The sequence below is a fragment of the Larus michahellis genome, chromosome 3 (assembly GCF_964199755.1).
Source record: "Larus michahellis chromosome 3, bLarMic1.1, whole genome shotgun sequence".
Lineage (NCBI taxonomy): Eukaryota > Metazoa > Chordata > Aves > Charadriiformes > Laridae > Larus > Larus michahellis.
In genome coordinates this window covers 86,540,933-86,559,269 of record NC_133898.1, presented here as the reverse complement: position 1 = coordinate 86,559,269, position 18,337 = coordinate 86,540,933, and the positions used below count along the sequence as shown (strand labels likewise).

The 18,337-nt window shown below is 37.6% G+C and overlaps 1 protein-coding gene across 4 annotated transcripts in view; it reads right to left on the bottom strand.

Moving 5' to 3' along the window:
• Positions 1-221: 221 nt before the first annotated feature.
• Positions 222-18,337, bottom strand: part of PNISR (PNN interacting serine and arginine rich protein) — a 28,958-nt gene continuing 10,842 nt past the window's right edge. For 2 of the 4 annotated variants that reach the window (XM_074581055.1, XM_074581056.1), the window contains 11 exons: positions 16,497-16,615; positions 15,091-15,276; positions 11,796-12,019; positions 9,947-10,133; positions 9,458-9,648; positions 8,707-8,844; positions 7,567-7,666; positions 6,781-6,834; positions 5,310-5,480; positions 1,429-2,530; positions 222-1,178 (listed from right to left, as the gene is read on the bottom strand). In XM_074581055.1, coding sequence (XP_074437156.1) covers positions 1,148-1,178; positions 1,429-2,530; positions 5,310-5,480; positions 6,781-6,834; positions 7,567-7,666; positions 8,707-8,844; positions 9,458-9,648; positions 9,947-10,133; positions 11,796-12,019; positions 15,091-15,276; positions 16,497-16,584 — 2,472 coding nt within the window. In that variant the 5' untranslated portion in view covers positions 16,585-16,615 and the 3' untranslated portion in view covers positions 222-1,147. The remainder of the gene's footprint in view (positions 1,179-1,428; positions 2,531-5,309; positions 5,481-6,780; positions 6,835-7,566; positions 7,667-8,706; positions 8,845-9,457; positions 9,649-9,946; positions 10,134-11,795; positions 12,020-15,090; positions 15,277-16,496; positions 16,616-18,337) is intronic. The other 2 variants (XM_074581057.1, XM_074581058.1) reach the window with 1 other exon arrangement.

The following is an 18,337-nucleotide window of genomic DNA, read 5'->3' as shown; positions in this document are numbered from 1 at the left end:
ATTAATGTTCCTCTGTAACAGTCACTGGCCTATTGTTGTGGGTTTTTTTAACTAGTATTATTTCACACTCTTATTACTACCAGCAATAGTCTGAGTCCGTTTCCTGAAGGAGGAGGTAATCGCAGTGACCTCTTTCACTTTATGGTGATATTAAAAAAAAAAAAATTTAATTACATTGCTGTCTTATCAATGTTTTAGCTTTGCAGGAACCACAATTCTCATAACACTAACAAAAATAACCAGCTTTAATGTTTACTACACGTTTAATGCCTGTGCCAAAGTGCGAAGTTAACCTGTTACTGGTTTTCTAATGTGTACTGAGTGCCATTTATAAATATATTCCATAAAAAAAACATCTGAAATACTGAGTCTTGTTCCTGTAATATCCCTGAACGTCCAGAAAGTTCTCTCTGAAAACTGGGTGAGGAATATAGTTCCAGAGCTTAACACCGTCACACAAGATCAGTTAAGTCGCACATATTCCTAATGGGGTTCAGTCTGTTTAAGTACAGCTTGCATTACAGTGACCCATATTTTACACACACAGCATATATTACTTGCTAGTCCAAATCAAAAGGATATTAAAAATCTATTACACATATCAAAAGAAAAAGTATGATGTCTTTTCTTTGTTCTTCCACGCCCCACACCCCCCCGAGATAAATCTCGTCAGGTCCACGGATTACATACTTTGACAAGTGTTTTACACTAAAATCTTTTTCAAGTACTTTAAAAATTTGTTATACCAAAAAAGCTGCCTTTTTCTTTTCTTTTTTTTTTTTTTAAAAAAAAGGTACTTTCTACAATTTAACACAAAATTCGGGTGCAAGAATTTTAAACAAAAAATGAACTAAAGAGCTTTATTGACATCACAGTACATTCAATAGTAATTTTAAGAACATTACAGCTGAAAGAGAATGGCATGTTTTATATTCTTAATAAGCACTACTGTTCTTGAAAAAATGTAATACAAAGAAATCCTATTAGGTATTTAATTCTGAGCAGCATTTGGAAAAAATACACCTATTTACAGATAAAAAAAGGATTCTGGTTTCACCTACATAGCCACAATGTGCCTCTATAATGAGACAAGCCTTTTATAACTCATGGAATTTTTAAACGTCATAGCACTGGTGCCATAAATTCCTCAGCGTTTACGACGAAGAGGAGTTGTTGATCTGAAAAATAAAGGAAAAGGGGGAAAAAGTTAATTGGAAAAAACAGAAGACCCCCAAACCCACACACACTTTAGGCTTAGTAATTAATAGCTTTAAAAGATTTTTCCAAAATTACTTTTGCCTAAGACAAAAAATCTAATAAATACCATACTTTATTTAAAAAAAAGTGCATATGCCGTACACATGAAGACGAATAGCAAAAAATAATAAAAAAAAAAAAGTCAGACAAAATACTTAAAAAGTATACTACCTTGATCGTGACTTAGACTTGTGTTTGCGGCTTGCCTTCTTACCAGACCTTTGAGATTTCTCCATGGAGCATGACCGAATATGCTTCGATTTCTTAGCCTTCTTTTCTTTACTGCTTCCTGGTGATTCAGAACTACTCCTCGCACTAGATTCGGAGCCTGACCGTTTTTTGCTATCTTTGGTAGAAATTTTTTTGCTTTCTTGTCTGGAATCCTGTCTGATTATTTTCACACATATTGAATCACCGCGAGAGAAAGTTCTTTCGCTGTCTCTTTTTCTCTTTAATCTACTGTCGTCATGATTGCCAGCCTTACTTTCTTTTTCCTCTTTTTTCGGCTTATCTTTTCTTTTTTCCTGATCTCTCTCCCTTTCTCTGTTCTTTTTTCTGTCTTTGTCTACACCTCCGCTCTGCTCCTTCTTCCTTTCTTGATCTTTACCCTCACTTTTATGTTTGTGCCTATTTCCAGCAGGGCTTCTACGCTGGTCTTCAGTTTTACGTCTGTCCCTGCTTCTGCTGCGGCTCGCACGGTTGGCTCGCCTGTCTCTTGAGCGGCTGCTACTTCTACGTCTATCCCAGCTTCTCTCTCGAGAAGGACTCCGATTTCTTCGCCTCTCCCCTCTTTCAGCGCTGCGATTTCTACTAGACCTTCTCCTTTCTCTTATTTTCTCCCTGCTCCTACTCCTCTCTCTCCTGTTTCTGTGGGAGTAACTCCTGCTTCTGCTGCGCCTAACTTTATGTGAAGGCGTCCTACTGCGACTGTGCCTCTTCTTCCTTTTAGGAGAGGAAGAAGGCGAAGAGCTGCGACTACTACCTGAGCTAGTGCTATAGGATGAACTGGATACGCTGCTGCTACTGCTGCTGCTCCTGCTATTGCTGCTAGTGCTACCGCTACTAGAGCTTCTTGACCCACTCCTTCCTGTCCTTTCTTTACCCTCTTTTTTGAGTTCTAGATCAGGTGCGATTGCGTTTGGAGATCTTTTCTTTTCATGAACCATGTCTGCTTCAAGCTCTTTTGCCTCCTGTGATGCCAAGTTACTGTTTTGTTCTTTGTTGATAAATTCATTCATCTCCTTTGAGATTTTTTCATTTTGTAGCTTTTCTTCTGGGGGAAAAAAAAAAAAAAGGTATACAAAAGAAAAATGCAATTAATTTGGAGTAATAGGTAATAATTTCCATACTGTTACTTTTGGCAAAACCAAATTTCCGAGCACATTTCATAATACTTATAAATAATACGCTGTCTGCCATTGTACCAACTACCTACCACACAACTTATTTTCTTTTTTTATAATTCTAGAAAAGTTGCCCTCCTGGTTTAGAAAAAGTGTACAACCCAGACACTTTTAGAAGTGCTTGATGCCATTTCATGTTTCAGTGGTAATAAGAGAACAAAAGTTCTCCAATGAATACCCTGGAGCACCCGAACTCCCGAATTCATCTACATACACATACCTTTTCCTCCTGCAACCTTTTGGCACGCCTGATTCTGCCCTTCTCCCTCCTACAATACTCCTCTAGCTCTGCCTACGCTTCCTGCCTTCCTTCCAGCCCTGTTCATCCAGGATTGAGTAATCACTGGCTGGTCTGAAGAAGTTGTATTTTGCACACGGTGCATGGGTGGCCTCTCAACCTCAGAACAACGTTGGCCGTACGTTTTGCCAGCCTTATGACACAAAAAAAGTACCTTCCGCTGTAGCGACGCAAGTTTGTTTTTTGAAAGAAAATACTGGGTTTATGGTGTTTTCCAAGGATAACTTCAGTTAGTCCTAAAAGCTAACTAGGATAAACAATTTACATTTGTCCTTGTTTTTAACAAGCCAATGAATTCCAAGGAAGAGAGGAACAGTGTAAAAAGGAGACTTGCAGATAGTTCTTTGCTCAAGACTCAGCTTGAAAGTTAAGACCACAGCATTTAATACAGACAGATGGGGCTTTGAGCAACCTGGTCTAGCGGGAGGTGTCCCTGCCCACGGCAGGGGGGTTGGAACTAGACGGTCTTTAAGGTCCCTTCCAACCCTAACAATTCTATGATTCTATGGTGAAGCTCTTACAAAACAAAAAGTTAAGGTCAGTTGAGATTATATGTAAACTTGGTAGTCAGCAAGTACTATAAGCATGGCAAGAACACAACAGAAGAATTAAAAATATATTTCTTGAAAGTAACTTAATGACTATCAGGCCAATATTTTCATATAGCAAAATAAAGAAATTCAGATTCTCAGAGCATTTTCCAGAGGTTTCCAATTTTAAAAAAAGTTTTACTTATTTCCCTTCAACCTACGACCCTTTGCATCATTGGCCAAGTTTATCTCCCCTCCCCATTTTTAATTGAACCCAGAAAAAATAACTGACATACAACGTTTGTAGCCAAAAAATGGCCTTTTGATGTGGGCCATCAGTTCCTGAATTAACTTAGGGAATAAAACCGCATCCAGAAACTCACTGTGATTCAAAATGGCAACTGCCCGTGGCAGGGGGGTTGGACTAGATGATCTTCAAAGGGTCCTTTCCAACCCAAACCATACTATAATGGTCAAATCTAACCCAGAAAACAACTCCATCTGGTCCCCAACTTATTCGGTAATATAGGCAGAAGTCAGTGTATATTAGAAAATGCCGTACCCATATATTAGAAATCTCTTCTTTTCCTAAACACCGCTACAAATAGGATTCTGCATTTAGTATTCTTCAGTATTTTGGATGTATAGAATCAGCTTGTTTACTCTAGATTTATATTTCGGTAAATAGTCCTATGGAGATGTCCCCAAACTGGCATCTGGCCTCTTGTACTTGGAAGACAGAGGTCACAGGCCACCATTCGGTCACTCTCCACACGACTATCCTTTTATACATAAATCTTAAAAACACTCAGAGAAGGACAGGAATATTAAGAAAACTAAAAGTTTAGCTAGTTCAGACTTTTATTAAGAGATACATGTGTCTTATTTCTAGGCCTTTAAAAATAAAAAGGAAGAAATCATCTATATCAAAATAAGAAAAAGAATATACTATTGTAATAGCACTTTCTTTCTCCTCCAGCTTATGAACTTAGATCACGACTTCTTACCATTGTATTCATCCGTTACCTAGACTGCTCTTCAGCAGTGCAAGGTGACAATTGTGATGCCCTTTTCACCTACATTACTGGTATAAAAGGACAAACCTTACCTTGTATAGAGCAGGAGAAGTCAATCACAGATTTTTTTTTTTTTTTTTTTTTTTTTTTTTTTAAATCAAGCCTGTCACCTTCTCAGAGGCTAAGCATGAACTGACTGGGTTTAATAAATCTTGCCCCAGTAGCAGGTATAAAAACACCATTACGGAGACGCAACATATGGACATAACCCTCAACTATGACTGGGAATAGTGAGTTCAAAGAAACTGCAGCCTCCTGCTCCAGGTTCTGAAAGCTGCACGGCACAAGATTATGTATCAGAAAAGCAGGTTTTTCAGATGACGTGAAATGTGCTTCATATACTTACAGCATACAGCTTTAAGGAATCAAGTTTATATAAACTGCAGTCTGGTGCAGAAGGGTGACATTTATGCCCCAGTCACAAGAGATACTAATAATTTTTTAAAAACACATTATAGTACAATATCTACAGAATATAGATATATGTGCACCATGTCTGCTCTTTTAATGCTGAAGTAGAATAGTTTAGGGAAAACACTACATGGATTTTTTTCTTACTAGAAAGAAAAGCAGCAAACCCATTTTGATCAAGTAGCTCAACCATCTTTTTTTGTTAAAACTTTTTACTTAAAGAACATTATTTCTAAATCTGGCTTAAAATGCATTTTCTCTCCCACCAATTTACATGTGCTAAGCAGTAAACTCCATATACAGCAGCACAGTAAGAAGACATTACATGATTTACCTTCTAGCTGTTTTTCTAGTAGTAGTTGCTGTTCTCTCTCTTTTCTCCAAAATGCTTCCTGTTTTTGCCTGATTCTGTGTCGTAATTCCTCATCATCAGTATCAGATGATTCAGAGCCTCTGTCACTCCTCTCATCTTCACTGTCTCCTGATCCATAACCACCCAGTCCACCTGCGTGCATAAAGTCCAGTCTATCACGAGGAAAGATTAAGCTTTGTTCTTAATATTTCTGCGGGGCAAAGAGGAGAGTAACATTGCCCTTCCTTCACTTCCTCTTCTCTGAAGAAGTCACTTTATTCTGGTAAGTGCCAATGTTGTTTGACTGGTGTGATCAAGGCCCCCATATCTGCATTGATGCTCACTGTCTGGTTCTACTCCATCTGGAACAGCTCGTCTATTTTCGGCAAGCAACCACTGTGATCACGGTACTTTTCCCATTGTATGGAAAGGGAAAAAAAGCTCCCTGCGGAGATCGTAACAGTGCCTGCCTCTGTATCAGCAACCGGACAGAAAATGCCTGGGACCTTTCCCAGAAGACATCTCTGAAATGACTTCAGCCGCCTCCGTAGTCCAAGGCTACAGAAATTCTGAATGCCACATCAATTTTTCTATTTTGATTTAGAAAACACTGCACTTTGACAGGTACGGAGATGGAACAGAAATGGACTTTCTTCTCCCCTAGAGATACCAATAACTACTGGACTGGTAAGAAAGATAAAGTCAATTTAAACATCAGACATGGAGATATTTTACTTTCTTTCAGTCTGAGGTTCTTACGATCTTGATTGAGTTAAGTTTTAAAACGTGTATACTTGTGATGACAACATTCAACCTAATTCATCAGAAATCCACACAAGCAGCACATAACTGATGACTGACACTGCCGTAGTATGTTTTAGATGATAAAAAGCATGTTGGGAAAGATTTTTTGCTGTTGGTGTCTCAAGCTGGAATTTCAATCTCTTTTTTCTGTGTTGTTTCTGGTCATACATGATATGGGAGCCTCTGTGCTTATGTAGCTTTTCAATAAAATAATAATTCCAAAGATTATAGTATTTTTATTTATAGACTTCCACATTACTCTTAACAACTTTCCCTTCTTGTTTGGATGGATCAAAATAGGACAAAAATATAAAACAGTATTCCTCTCTCTGAAGACCGCAGTGTGCTTCTGAAACAATCATACTTTGAAAAACAGACCTATCTAAAGTTTTTATGCATTTTCAAAATCAGGGCAAGATTCTCATACGCTAACTCACACTGACTAGTCCTTTACTCCAAAAACCATCCCACTTATATCAGTAGGTTTACCTGTGGAACAAACAAAGGTGCTGATAATAATAAAAGTTATTGGAAAGCGACCCATGCTCTTGGGCAATTAAAATCTAGTTTCAAAATGCAATTTCTAGAAACGCAAGGCAAGAGTGAAACTCCCCCTTTAAGCCCTCTCAAAAATAAGGAACATACTTACCGAGTCCAGTGAGGGAAGCCAGTGCACTGGACTGTGCCAGCTGTTTTGCAGGAGCTTTGTATCACATCAACAACAGGAACAACATGTTAACACAAATAGCCACGATTTCATAGTCATGAGTCTATGGTATTGTTAAATCTACTACTATTGCTGTTCTTTGGAGGGAGAGAAGAAACATTAAAAACGCATCATCCATTTAAAACCAATTCTAGATTTTCTGACCACGAAGATTTAGAATTTAACTGCAAATTAATAGTGAACAGAAAAAAACCAAATATATACTCATAAATCACTTTCCAAGTTACAGCATCTGCACATCATTTTCAAGTTTCAGTAGTTACATATTTAGATTAACTCAGTTATGTTAAAAAAAAAAATCTGTTATGTAAGTACAATATATGTTAATATTGAGAGCAAATGAATTACTAATTGAGGACTCAAAGTTTGTCTCTTTTCACTTCTGAACAGCTAAGAACTTGAGATAAAGATGATAGCATTAAGAAACAGCTACAACTCAAGAGGCACTGACACATAGGTACCATTTTAACTAAATAAATGAATTGTATGAAAGAAATGGAATAACTGAAGTAACTCACAATACACTGCACAGGACAACAGTACATGATTACTGGATTTGAACTCTACCAAGTTGAATGCATTATATTGGAATTGTTCTTGGGGGATAACTATGGAGGTTTATGTTCTAGAGACATGCAAATATAGAATATTCACAGAGTAAACTAAAAAAAAAAACAAAAAAACAAACAAAAAAAAGAACCGGCACACCTTTAGTTGCTTTACGGTGAACATCTTTGGCCACATAATAAATGTCTTCATTTGTGACATCTAAGAGAATCTCTGTCAGCAGCATTTTTGTCAGCATCATCTGAAGAAAATTGTATATACGCAATTAAAGGCTAAAATCTCATGAATAAATGCTGCATTCAATTTGTATCTATAGAGCGTCACTTCTTTTGACAGCTATGAAAGTACTCTCATGCACATTTTATTTAATGATTTCTTTCAACAGACAGGACTTAAAAACTAAGTCTGAAATTGTTTAAATTTGACCTGATTTCAAAACTTTTAGAACTGTATTTTGACCATGAACTGTATCCACACGTATTACACACAGCTATCCAGGGCACTGATTCCTAATGTAAAAGATGGTACAACAAATGAATATGTAAATCAGAAATGACTGGTCCCATTTATTCTTTTAAAAAACAAAGAGTACATTTCTGTCTGGTATGCTGCCTCACAGACCCCAATCCTGCAAAAATCATCAGACGTTACTTATATAGTATTTTATTATTACATATTTACTACAAAAATTGAAATGTTGGTAGCTACGTCTCCCAGCTGCTCAGTCTGGCCACGTGCTTTACAAAAGTACATTCATCAAACAGTTTAGAATTCAGGGCCTTCATTAACAACGTTTCAGTTGTACAATTAGCATACAACTATGATTTTGAAGTACAAAGTTTCTGCACACACAGTGAAATTTTTGCTGGTCTAGGACTTAGATTTCTAGCACTTCCTTGCAAGAATACATTTTTTAAATTCCCTTTCACAGGAGCTGAGGTTGAACGATAGATTTCAGACGGGTGCACTTAATCACTAAAACTCTTCAGGAATTTGACAAGTTAAGCCAAACCACAGAACTAATAACAATCAATGTAAAGATTACAGTCATTACATTCTTACGTTACTGTGCTAAATATGCGTTATATAACCTATATCTCTCTCTACATGAGAAAAACAGCATTATACAGAGACATGCAAATATAACCTGCTTTACTGTATGATAAGTACTCATATAGTACTCAACAGATACACCTGTATTGACAGTATCAGGCAGAGAAAAAGTGTTTTACTTTGCTATGCCCCAAAAAATATGAGCAAATACGACTACGTTATTAATACCATTTGATATTCCTTTTCTTCTTCTGTCATTTCTGGTTCACTTTGCTCCTCTTGAGGAGCCGGGGATGGACTCCTGCTGATTTTCCCAACGCTTACAGCTTCTGTGTTTTCAGCATCTTCATCGTCCTCATCACTGTCCTACAAGAACAGCAGCATGCATTTCAGGAAAAACTGAGATGTCAAGCTCATTAGTTTCTATTTATGGTAGTTAACATGATTTACTTTATACTGAAATCTGTATTACAGTTATAAAACTCTAGTTCTTTTCTCTCCTCCTAACAAACACGCAGGTACCTCTCTACCCACACGAGATAAGTAAATACACAGTTGTCAGTTCATTGCCAGACAGGTACTCGGAACTGCAAACAAATGAGATAACTGCTAAAGTGAAGGTAACACAAGGCTTCCTGAATGGGCTCAGTTTAGCAAAAACAGGTGTCTGAATTTGTTCAGCTGCTGATTTAGAATTCAAGCCTTCAAAGACCATGTATGTTTCCAAAGTACAGAAAAGAAAAAAAAGCCTAATTTCATCGTTGTTTCTTTGCTACTGCAGATCAAATAACATACTTTTACCTCTCAGACATTAACAACTTCAAAACACCAAGTAAATATCAGCAAAGCAGCAGCTTAACTTCAAGGAACAGAAACAAAGAGACAACCAGGAATACACAGTCTCTGCTTGAAAGAGACCAAAAAGTTGATACGTTTCAGGAAATGCAAACCTGAGCAAAAAGCAAACCTTTCTACTTACAAATTTGCTTTTTTGAGGTAACCGTGGACCATCCACTTCTTCAGCCTCCTCGTTTTCCTTTTTGTCTTTTTTAGACATCTGTGAGCGTTGCTGCTCCATCCTCTCTTTTTCCAATTTTTTCTGTTTTTCTCGTTCCATCTTTTCAAGGCCCTCACGAATCCAAGCAGGCAGAGTTCTACGCTTCACAGCATCTACATAAGCAAGGTTTACAGTTTTGTAAGATGAAAAAAACCTTCCCCCCCAAAACAAAAAAAAAAAAAACAAAAACAAAAAACAAAAACACAAGAGCAAAGCAGCAAACCCTCCACCCCAATCCAATCAAGCCACATATGTGATTGTGGGGAAATGCCCATTTACCATAGCTTTTTCTTTCCCTCCTTTTTTATTTAAAAAAAAAAAAAAAGAAAAAAAGGAAAAGTCTTCAAATTTTGCAATTCTTTTCAAAACACAGCTTTTATGTTTTTTCATTAAGGAGTGGTTAACATGTACCAATCTGCGGAGGCTCCTGCTTCACAGGCATCGCAATAGGTGAACGTTGTCGGTCTCTGAATGAGGGTCTTTCCCTTCGATTTTGAGGAGGTGCAGGAGGTGCTGGTGGACCTGGTGGCCCTGGTGGTCCTGGCTGCCAATAAGGTGGATGAAATCCACCTTGAGGTGGACCAAAAGCAGCCCCATGCTGAAAGAGCAATGCAGTTTATTTTTCTTTACATGTAACACTAAACACAGCATGTGTGCAAGTCGGTCTACAGAAATCCATGCAAGTAGGAATCCACGATTTCTAGGCTACTGAGATCTCTCAATCTCTTTTTCTGTGGTCCCCAAGAAACAAGTTTTCCTTAAATATTTAATGAGCCAACTCAGATTTAAGCAGGGATACTAATGAAGCTGGAAGGGCTTCAATCAATCTCCTTTCATATTGTGCTAAACATTAAGCCCTATAATCACCATCTATCTCCGGCAGTTCCTTCCCAGCTTATCAACAGAGCATGCAGTTAAATGAACAGTATACAAAATTAAGGTTTAAAAGCCTATGTTAGCAATCTTTCCTTGTAACTACAACATAAGTCAAAAATGGAAAGTTTGAGCTTTCATTACAAAAGAATTTTGCACTGTGCGTTTTCCAGTGATCATTCACGGATGTTATTAGTATGGCTGATTAAAATATTAAATGCATAAATATGCAAGTTTAGTGCAGACCCTGGGTTCTGAGCAAGCTGTATACAATCCAAAAGTCACAGGTCTTGAGGCATACATGAGGGGGTTACTGTTTTAAAATTTGCTGCCCAGAAATGCCCAATGAAACTATTTAAGAGGAGAGTGTTTAGGAAGAAAGTTATAGCATCTATTTTTTTAAAAATTATATTTTATTGACTATTTATTTAGTCACTAGTAGTAGAAGCACTCTTCCACTACAATTTCAGGCCAAGCATCCCTGTTATTCACTGCAAAACAAGTTTTCTGTAGTACTTAGAAAAATAATTTTAACAGTTGGTCCCACAATAGTAAACAAAGGAAATTATAATAACCTAGTGTATTTGAAAACATTGGTTCACTTCCTTCCTCATATTGCTGAACAAGAGCATTTAATAATAACATAGGCCAGAATACAGAAACACATTCTGCCTGTCTTCCCTTGGGTTTGTTTATGAACAGGAGGTGGGTGTTTTAACAGGTACAGTTTGTCATTTAGATCAAGAGTTTTGAAAGAAAAGTACTGAAAATAGGGGAAAGATCCAAAACTTTCTTTGTGTTTAAAAATTTGTGCAATGCCCTCTGCTATTATTAGTGCTAAAACCACCTACAGATTTATTCTGCTATGCAACTTGTATGCCACGATGAAGAAAAAATTGGATGTGGGTTTTTTTAGAAATACCATTGTTTATTAAAGAATCACAGTAGATAGATATGGACAGATCAATGGATCATCCAGTCTATCTTCCTGCAAATACAGGACTGTTCCCTATGGTACATTATCTAGTGTATTTAAGTATAAATTTCTGAACACTTTTTTCCCCCTCTTTTTTTTTTTCCTTTAAATACAAAACTACGTAATGTTAGTTTATATACTGGAACACAGTGATTCATTTTAATATTGCAGACAACAGCCATTTCTCATTACTAGTATAGAAAAAAAAAAACCTTTGGCCTCAGCACAAGACTGAAAACTCTAAAGTCTCTTCTGTAAAGTATTTGGTAAAAATGTGTCTTAGCAGATAACAGATTCTGTAGATGTTTGTAGAACTGAAGAATGAAAGTCGCCGCTAGATGATATTAGAGGAACACATCCACGGAAGGGACTCTGCGCGTCTACAATATTAAAGCAACAAATATGTTTCACCTGATAGTCAAACTGGTTCACTGGCCCCATTGCAAAGTTATCGGGAGGTCCCCCAAAGTTGTGATTGTTCTGGTTAAATATATGCCTGTTGTCAGGAGCAAATTCCCCACTGTCCTGACTGTTGCTGTCTTCCGATGGAGGAACAATTTCCATTTGACCTGTGCTTGGAGCCATCCACTGCTGATCTGGAGGTGGGTGAGGGGGTTGGTGAGGCATTCCCCATTCTGTTTAGGATTCAGAATACAATTCAATACCAAATTAGTACCATTCATATGAGTCACCAATCACTCAATGTTCTTGTATTTATCACAAGGTTCCTCAACGCAACGCAGATGATAAAAGTTATGAAGACTCATCAATCTACAGACTGTATTTTGCCACCTCAACAATTTCTTCAACTAAATGAAGGAAATACAAATAGCTGTATGAACTGTTTAGTTCAGCTGTACTTTAGCTGAATGAAAACGGCGGGTGGTGGGGGGGTGGGGGCAGAACTGGACTAAGACAGAGATGCTGTAAATTTGTTTATATAAGTTTCCAGTGATATTGAGCCCACCATAGCACTTATAAATTTTGTGAACTGCTAAAGAACTGCTCCTATACCTCTATTTCTACCTTGTTTCAACTTTCAAAGCAATGAGCTATCTTATTCCTTTGCACAGTAGACTTAGAAGACATATTACGGAAAGCAAATGGTTTTGTGAGCAGGAGAACCACTGATACCTGCTTTCCAAATTCTTGTGTCTTGATAACAGATAATTCCCTAGATTCTCTAATATCTAGCAGAAGTCCCAGCATAATCTACAGTCGTAAGCCCTCAAACATAAATTAAAATTGGTTAACAGAGTGAAAAGGGTTTAAGGAATTAATTAATAGCTCAAGTGGCCATAAGCTTTGTGTCCTTAAGAAGCCAGTCTAAAAATTATGTTCACTAATACAGATATATATAGACTGTGACAGAATTTTCACGGTAACAGAACTAATACCTGGCCTCTCAGGTTAATTCCTACCTTCCATCCAGTCCTGGACTAATTCTTTCCATTTTTCTAATTTTTACTGTCCTTCCCATCTGCATCATAACTGGATCCATTACTGTAGCAACTAAAAAGCGTTAACATGGTTTTTCTACTTCGTTGTTCTTTTTCTTGTATGTTCAAAGATTGTGTCACTCCTTTCTTTCTCACTGTCATCCTGGTAGGTCATTTTTAGCTGATTAATCAAATCCTTTTCCAGAGTCAATACTCCTAAAGTATTCTAAGGGACAGAATCCTTTATCCTTTAAGTACAGCTTACAAGAGCTATTGTTCATAAGTGTATGTGTTAACATTTGATACTATTTAAACGCCCAGTTCAGTTCAAGTCAACTGACTTGAAAGCTTGCAAGTGCATACAACAGATGCTGTTTTCACTTCTGGAACATGAATCCCTTCAAAATTAATTGTCTGCAAGTTATGCAGTTGGCTTTCCGATTGCCATTTTGCTTTTTTATTAGTAGCGCCTGAAGGACTTTTGGATCCAAAAAGAAACTTGGAAGGATATGGAGAAAGATGAAGCTTTGTAGAAACAGAGTAAATACACAGAGGACTTTGGCTAGCCATGCACGCTATGATTTAGTTTGTCTGCTGTGACTGCTTTTACACATTAAGAATAACATTGCCTAAATTAAGGGAAGCTGGGTCCTACCTGCATCAGCACGGTCTTTACCAGTGTCCCAAAAAATTGCGAAAACTATGTATTTTTTGAATGATATACCCAACAATCAAAAAATGCATTGGCGCATTGTTTTCCGTTAACAAAAGGTGTTACATTATTCTCACTCCTAGATCCAAGATGTTTTCCTGTTCTGCATCTTCTGGGTGAGCTTGAGCACCAAACATTTATAATTATCAGCAAAACATCTTCCTCACTGTTATCATTCTGTGACTATATGCAAAAACTACCACTTAAGATACTATTCTTTTTCACCTCACAGATGCAAAAGCACAGGAGGAAGAACTTACCACCACCGGATCATATGAAAAACAAAGTTGTCCAATAATGACACAGTATTGCTGTGAAAACTTCTACTTACAATACAGAAATACAGCTAGAATACACTCTATGTACTGCCACATAGTAAAGTTAAAATTCTTACATGTAACTACAATAACTTATAGCCCAGGGCAGGTGGGTGAAACTTAAATGAACCCTGATGGTGACCACCCTTTGTTATGCACATGTAAGAACCGTCAATGACATTTTAAGCCTACTTTTGGTAAACATTGCACTTAAACAAGTTTGAACAGTCACAGTGAAAATTGGGGGTGTTATTCTTTCAATCATTAACAGAATCAAGCAGGAAGTGCAGTTTTCACCAAGACAACAGAAGGCCTGCACACAGGCTGACTGACTACCTTGTTCACGCATTTCAAACTGCATTATAGTGTGGTGACATAACAAACCTTTCAGAAAACAACTTCAGAAAAATTCTTAGCAGAAAATACTCAATCTCTACCCCATGCTTATTGACAGTGTTATTTTATGAAGTTTTAAAAAGAAAATGAATTTTTGGCCAAAACTGAAGTTTTGAGGAAGTTATAGAGAACTGAAAATAATCAATACTAATAGAAGCGTTCAACCAACTCTGACATACGATAACTGAAAAACTACACAGATGACAATCAAATAGGTAAGTCAAAAAGGGCAAATATTAAGCATATGAAACATGTAATAAAACATATTTTACACACAGAATTTTGCTTATCTCCTTTTTCAAGATTTTAAAACACCTAAAGCCAGCATCTGTCAGTTGTATTGTGAACTCATTCTACATCTCAAGATCATGCCAGAAGCAGGTATTACGCTACAGGAAAGAGCAACTGATGCGCTTTAATTCTGAAGCGTCTTGTTGCCTTTAGTGCTGCTGCTCCTAGTGCAGTGGGATACGCAACAGAACACATAAGATGCAAGAATAAAATCCATGGAAATAAATATATAACTGCCAATTCACAATTTATCTTTCTACAACATTCAGGGACAAAACAAATCTTTTGCATGTGTATATTATAAAAGCAATTTATTTATTTTATATAGATATTACTGAAGTGTTATCAGACCTCTGTGTCTGTACTGCTACCCATTCTGTGGAACACCTGACTGGAAGATAGAAACTGCAATACTCGGTTAATTAGTTTATGCTACTGGTAGTTTTGCATCTTGAAAGCTGAGGGACAGGGCCTATTCACACTCAAAGATATCTGACAAAACCAAAATTTCATTACATGAAAAAAAGCAATGAATGGGAAGGAAAACAAACCTGTTTGCCACATTCTGTTGAAGTTGGGATCCCCCTGAAAATTATTATGGTTGTTTGGACCAGACTCTATCCCTGAAATATCCTGTCCGTTTGGCATCATTCCTTGTTGTTCCACTACGCTCTGTTGCCCTGAGGCTTCTCGCTGAGCAATCCATGCTTGAGCTAATGCAGCCCAGTCAATCTGGCCTAAAATAAACAGCAGAAATTTAAAAGGTTAGTATTCACATGTCTGAAGTTTAACTGTGTTTCTCAATTACATGTCCCATTGCTCAAGAGAAACGGGCAACGTTTACCTTCAGCAAGTACCAGGAGCACCATTAAAAGTTATTCACAGTGTACACTAAAACAGACTGCAAGCGTCAGTGTACATACTTGCTGAAGTAGAGTTTCTCTGTGTATGTTCAAAATGCCATAAGGCAAATTATTTTAGGTTCACATTAGCACTGAATGGGTGGTCGTAATACAAATTTTTCATAAGTGAACTCATTTTGATACAAGAAAGAAATATATATAGCCTAAATTCTAACTTCATAAACCTTGAAGTGTAAGAAAGATGCATAGTTAGAAAAACACATTTTGCAACCTATACTCTTTGTATAAGCCCTGACTTCTGGAATTCTATTTTATGTTAGAGTTCTCTCCCCCCTTTTTTTCTTTACTACCATTTCGACCAGTAAGTAAATAAATGGCACTCTCAGAAGAGGACAGTAGTATGTCTTCTGTTAATTATCAAGTCAGGAAATCTCTCTAGTGAAGTTACAGAAATTGAAGTGACAGAAAGCAATGTAAAACCAGTATGCCTCATCATTCTGCCCGAGTATTAAATACACGCCTCCACTCTCTCTATCCATTTCAGTATTTCTCTTGATACTTTGAATTGTCACCTAACTCTCAATTTAAGGTATATTATATTCTACTGTTTAAAATGATTTTTTTGGTGGTGGGGAAAAAAATCCAAACAAGAGATCATGGTCATCATGGCTGTAACCTAAAACAAATATCATACTAATCTTCCAGTGAGAGTTTTTCCTTTGTATACATCTGCATTAGTACTTCTGCCACACAGGCAATGGATAAAAAGCAGATTTTCTCAAATAAATGATTCGGCTTGGCTAAAGAACTGATAGGGATACAGATTTTGTAAATGTACAAGAGGTCTAAATGCTGATCTGTATGACCGGTAAAATGTTGATAGCTTGTCCAGGATAACTCAGGTTGCTTGCCTGTGTTTTACATATGGAATATTAACTATGTCAAAACATGCGGAATTGACGTATGTTTTCTATTTTTTCTAGTTGTTCAAAGAAGCAACTATCCGTCATGCTCTGTAACAAAGACTCAAAAATTCAAATGACAACAGATTAAAAAAAAAATAAATTAATCCACAAAGCTTTCTCTATACTTACTTGGATCTTGCTGGTGCTGAAATGACTGCATCCACTGCTGTTGGTTCAAAGGCCATTGCTGCCAAGGTTGTCCACCTTGATCCCACATCTTTTAAGTCTTTATATAGTCTATATTTCAACTAAAAATAATAGTTGTATGTTTAAATAGATGCCCATGAAATATCACACAACTGAAACTTACATAACTGCAGATATAGTTAAGCCTTGCAAAGCAAGCTGAAGCAATGCTGGCTTAATATTTTAAGCTGGAGGAAATGGTTCATCCTTTAGAGTAACGTCTGAAAATATTACTGTAAGATTTCAGAAGCCTAGTATGCTTTCTCTGTATTTTCACAAAGAAATTAACTACCAAATGACGTTCAAGGAGAGATATGACAAGTTTGTAAGATAAGAACTCATCTGACAATAAATGCAATTTAAAGTAAGTCAAAATATAAAAGACATTAGTTAAATTATATCTTTGCCTGTTTCTTAGGGAAAAGATGTGTATTTTTCTATACAAGTGTCATGCAAGGCTGTTAAGCAAGACAAAGGAAAGCCACCGAATGGTAAAACACATCGTTAACAATTGCACTGGAGAACTGCACAAGTACAAGACAGTGTCCACATGCATTTTATGCATTGTACAGGCTCGTTATAATTACTAAGTAATAGATGCCTTCAAATCTGAGGAAAAAAAAATAATATCACTGCATAACTGCACAGTTACCACATCATCCCTTAAAATCACAAGAAACATTTTTTGGTGTCATGCTGTACATCCTCACCGAGCAGGCAGTGGCGGCCCCTAGGACCTGATGGCACGGGAGCTCCACAACCTGCTTTCAGTGAAGCCCCAGGACCAGCTATGCAAGAATTCGATGAGGCACAGAGGTCTACCAGGTCAATATGCCTATAATGGCATATCAATTCCTTACAGTCATTTGTACACCTAACCTGCCTACACCTAACCTGCTACACATGGAGGACCAGAGAGCAGCCACCTACACCACTCTAAACAGCTTTTCTGAAGACAAAGCCTGGGCTTTGGGAACACTTCACTCCAGGAACCGCTCCCAACGCCAGTACGGAATACACTGCACTAAGCGCGACTCCCTCTGCCCTTCCCAGGCTGTTAGCAACTTCTCAACAGGCTTTCCCTTCTCAATGAGTATCTCCTCACGCCATTGCATCACCCATGTAGGCTCTTTCAAACACTCCAAACTTAAAAAAAACAAGAGGGAAAAAAAAAAACCAAAACAAAACCAAACACAAACAAGCATTCCCCGAGGTCACAGGAGCAGCACACAAGACCTAGATGACGCTCACAGCGATAGAGAACAGATGAATACAGCCGTCCGCTTCAGAGGAAACTGGCTCAAAGCAGCCGGTGTCACTCGGGTGGCCAGCCAGGGACATCGCCCCAGCCGTGACTACTGAGTAGGACACATGAAGACCCACAGGCAGAGGCGGCTTTTGGCTGACCCAAGAAGAGCAATTAAGAGGGAATCCTGCTTGCAAAGGGATCCGGTGCTTAGTGCTTAACACATTCTTACAAATAACTGCGTGATTGCAAGGAAGAGAGCATCACACCACAAAAATGCACAACAACAACAACAAAAAAAGCTGTACATAACACTTTGGGGTGCTCGGTTAGGCAGAGATGAATGCAAGCTCATATTTTACATACTTTTGTCAAATTTTATTTTTAATTTGAAAAATTGTAGATCACCTTTGTTTTGAGACCACTTATGTTCCAGCCAGTGCAAAAAGTACATGTGTATGGCTCAGAAAAATTCAGCTGAAAATGCATTTTTGGGGGCTTTAAACAAGACCACATCAACTTTGGGAATGGGGGGAAG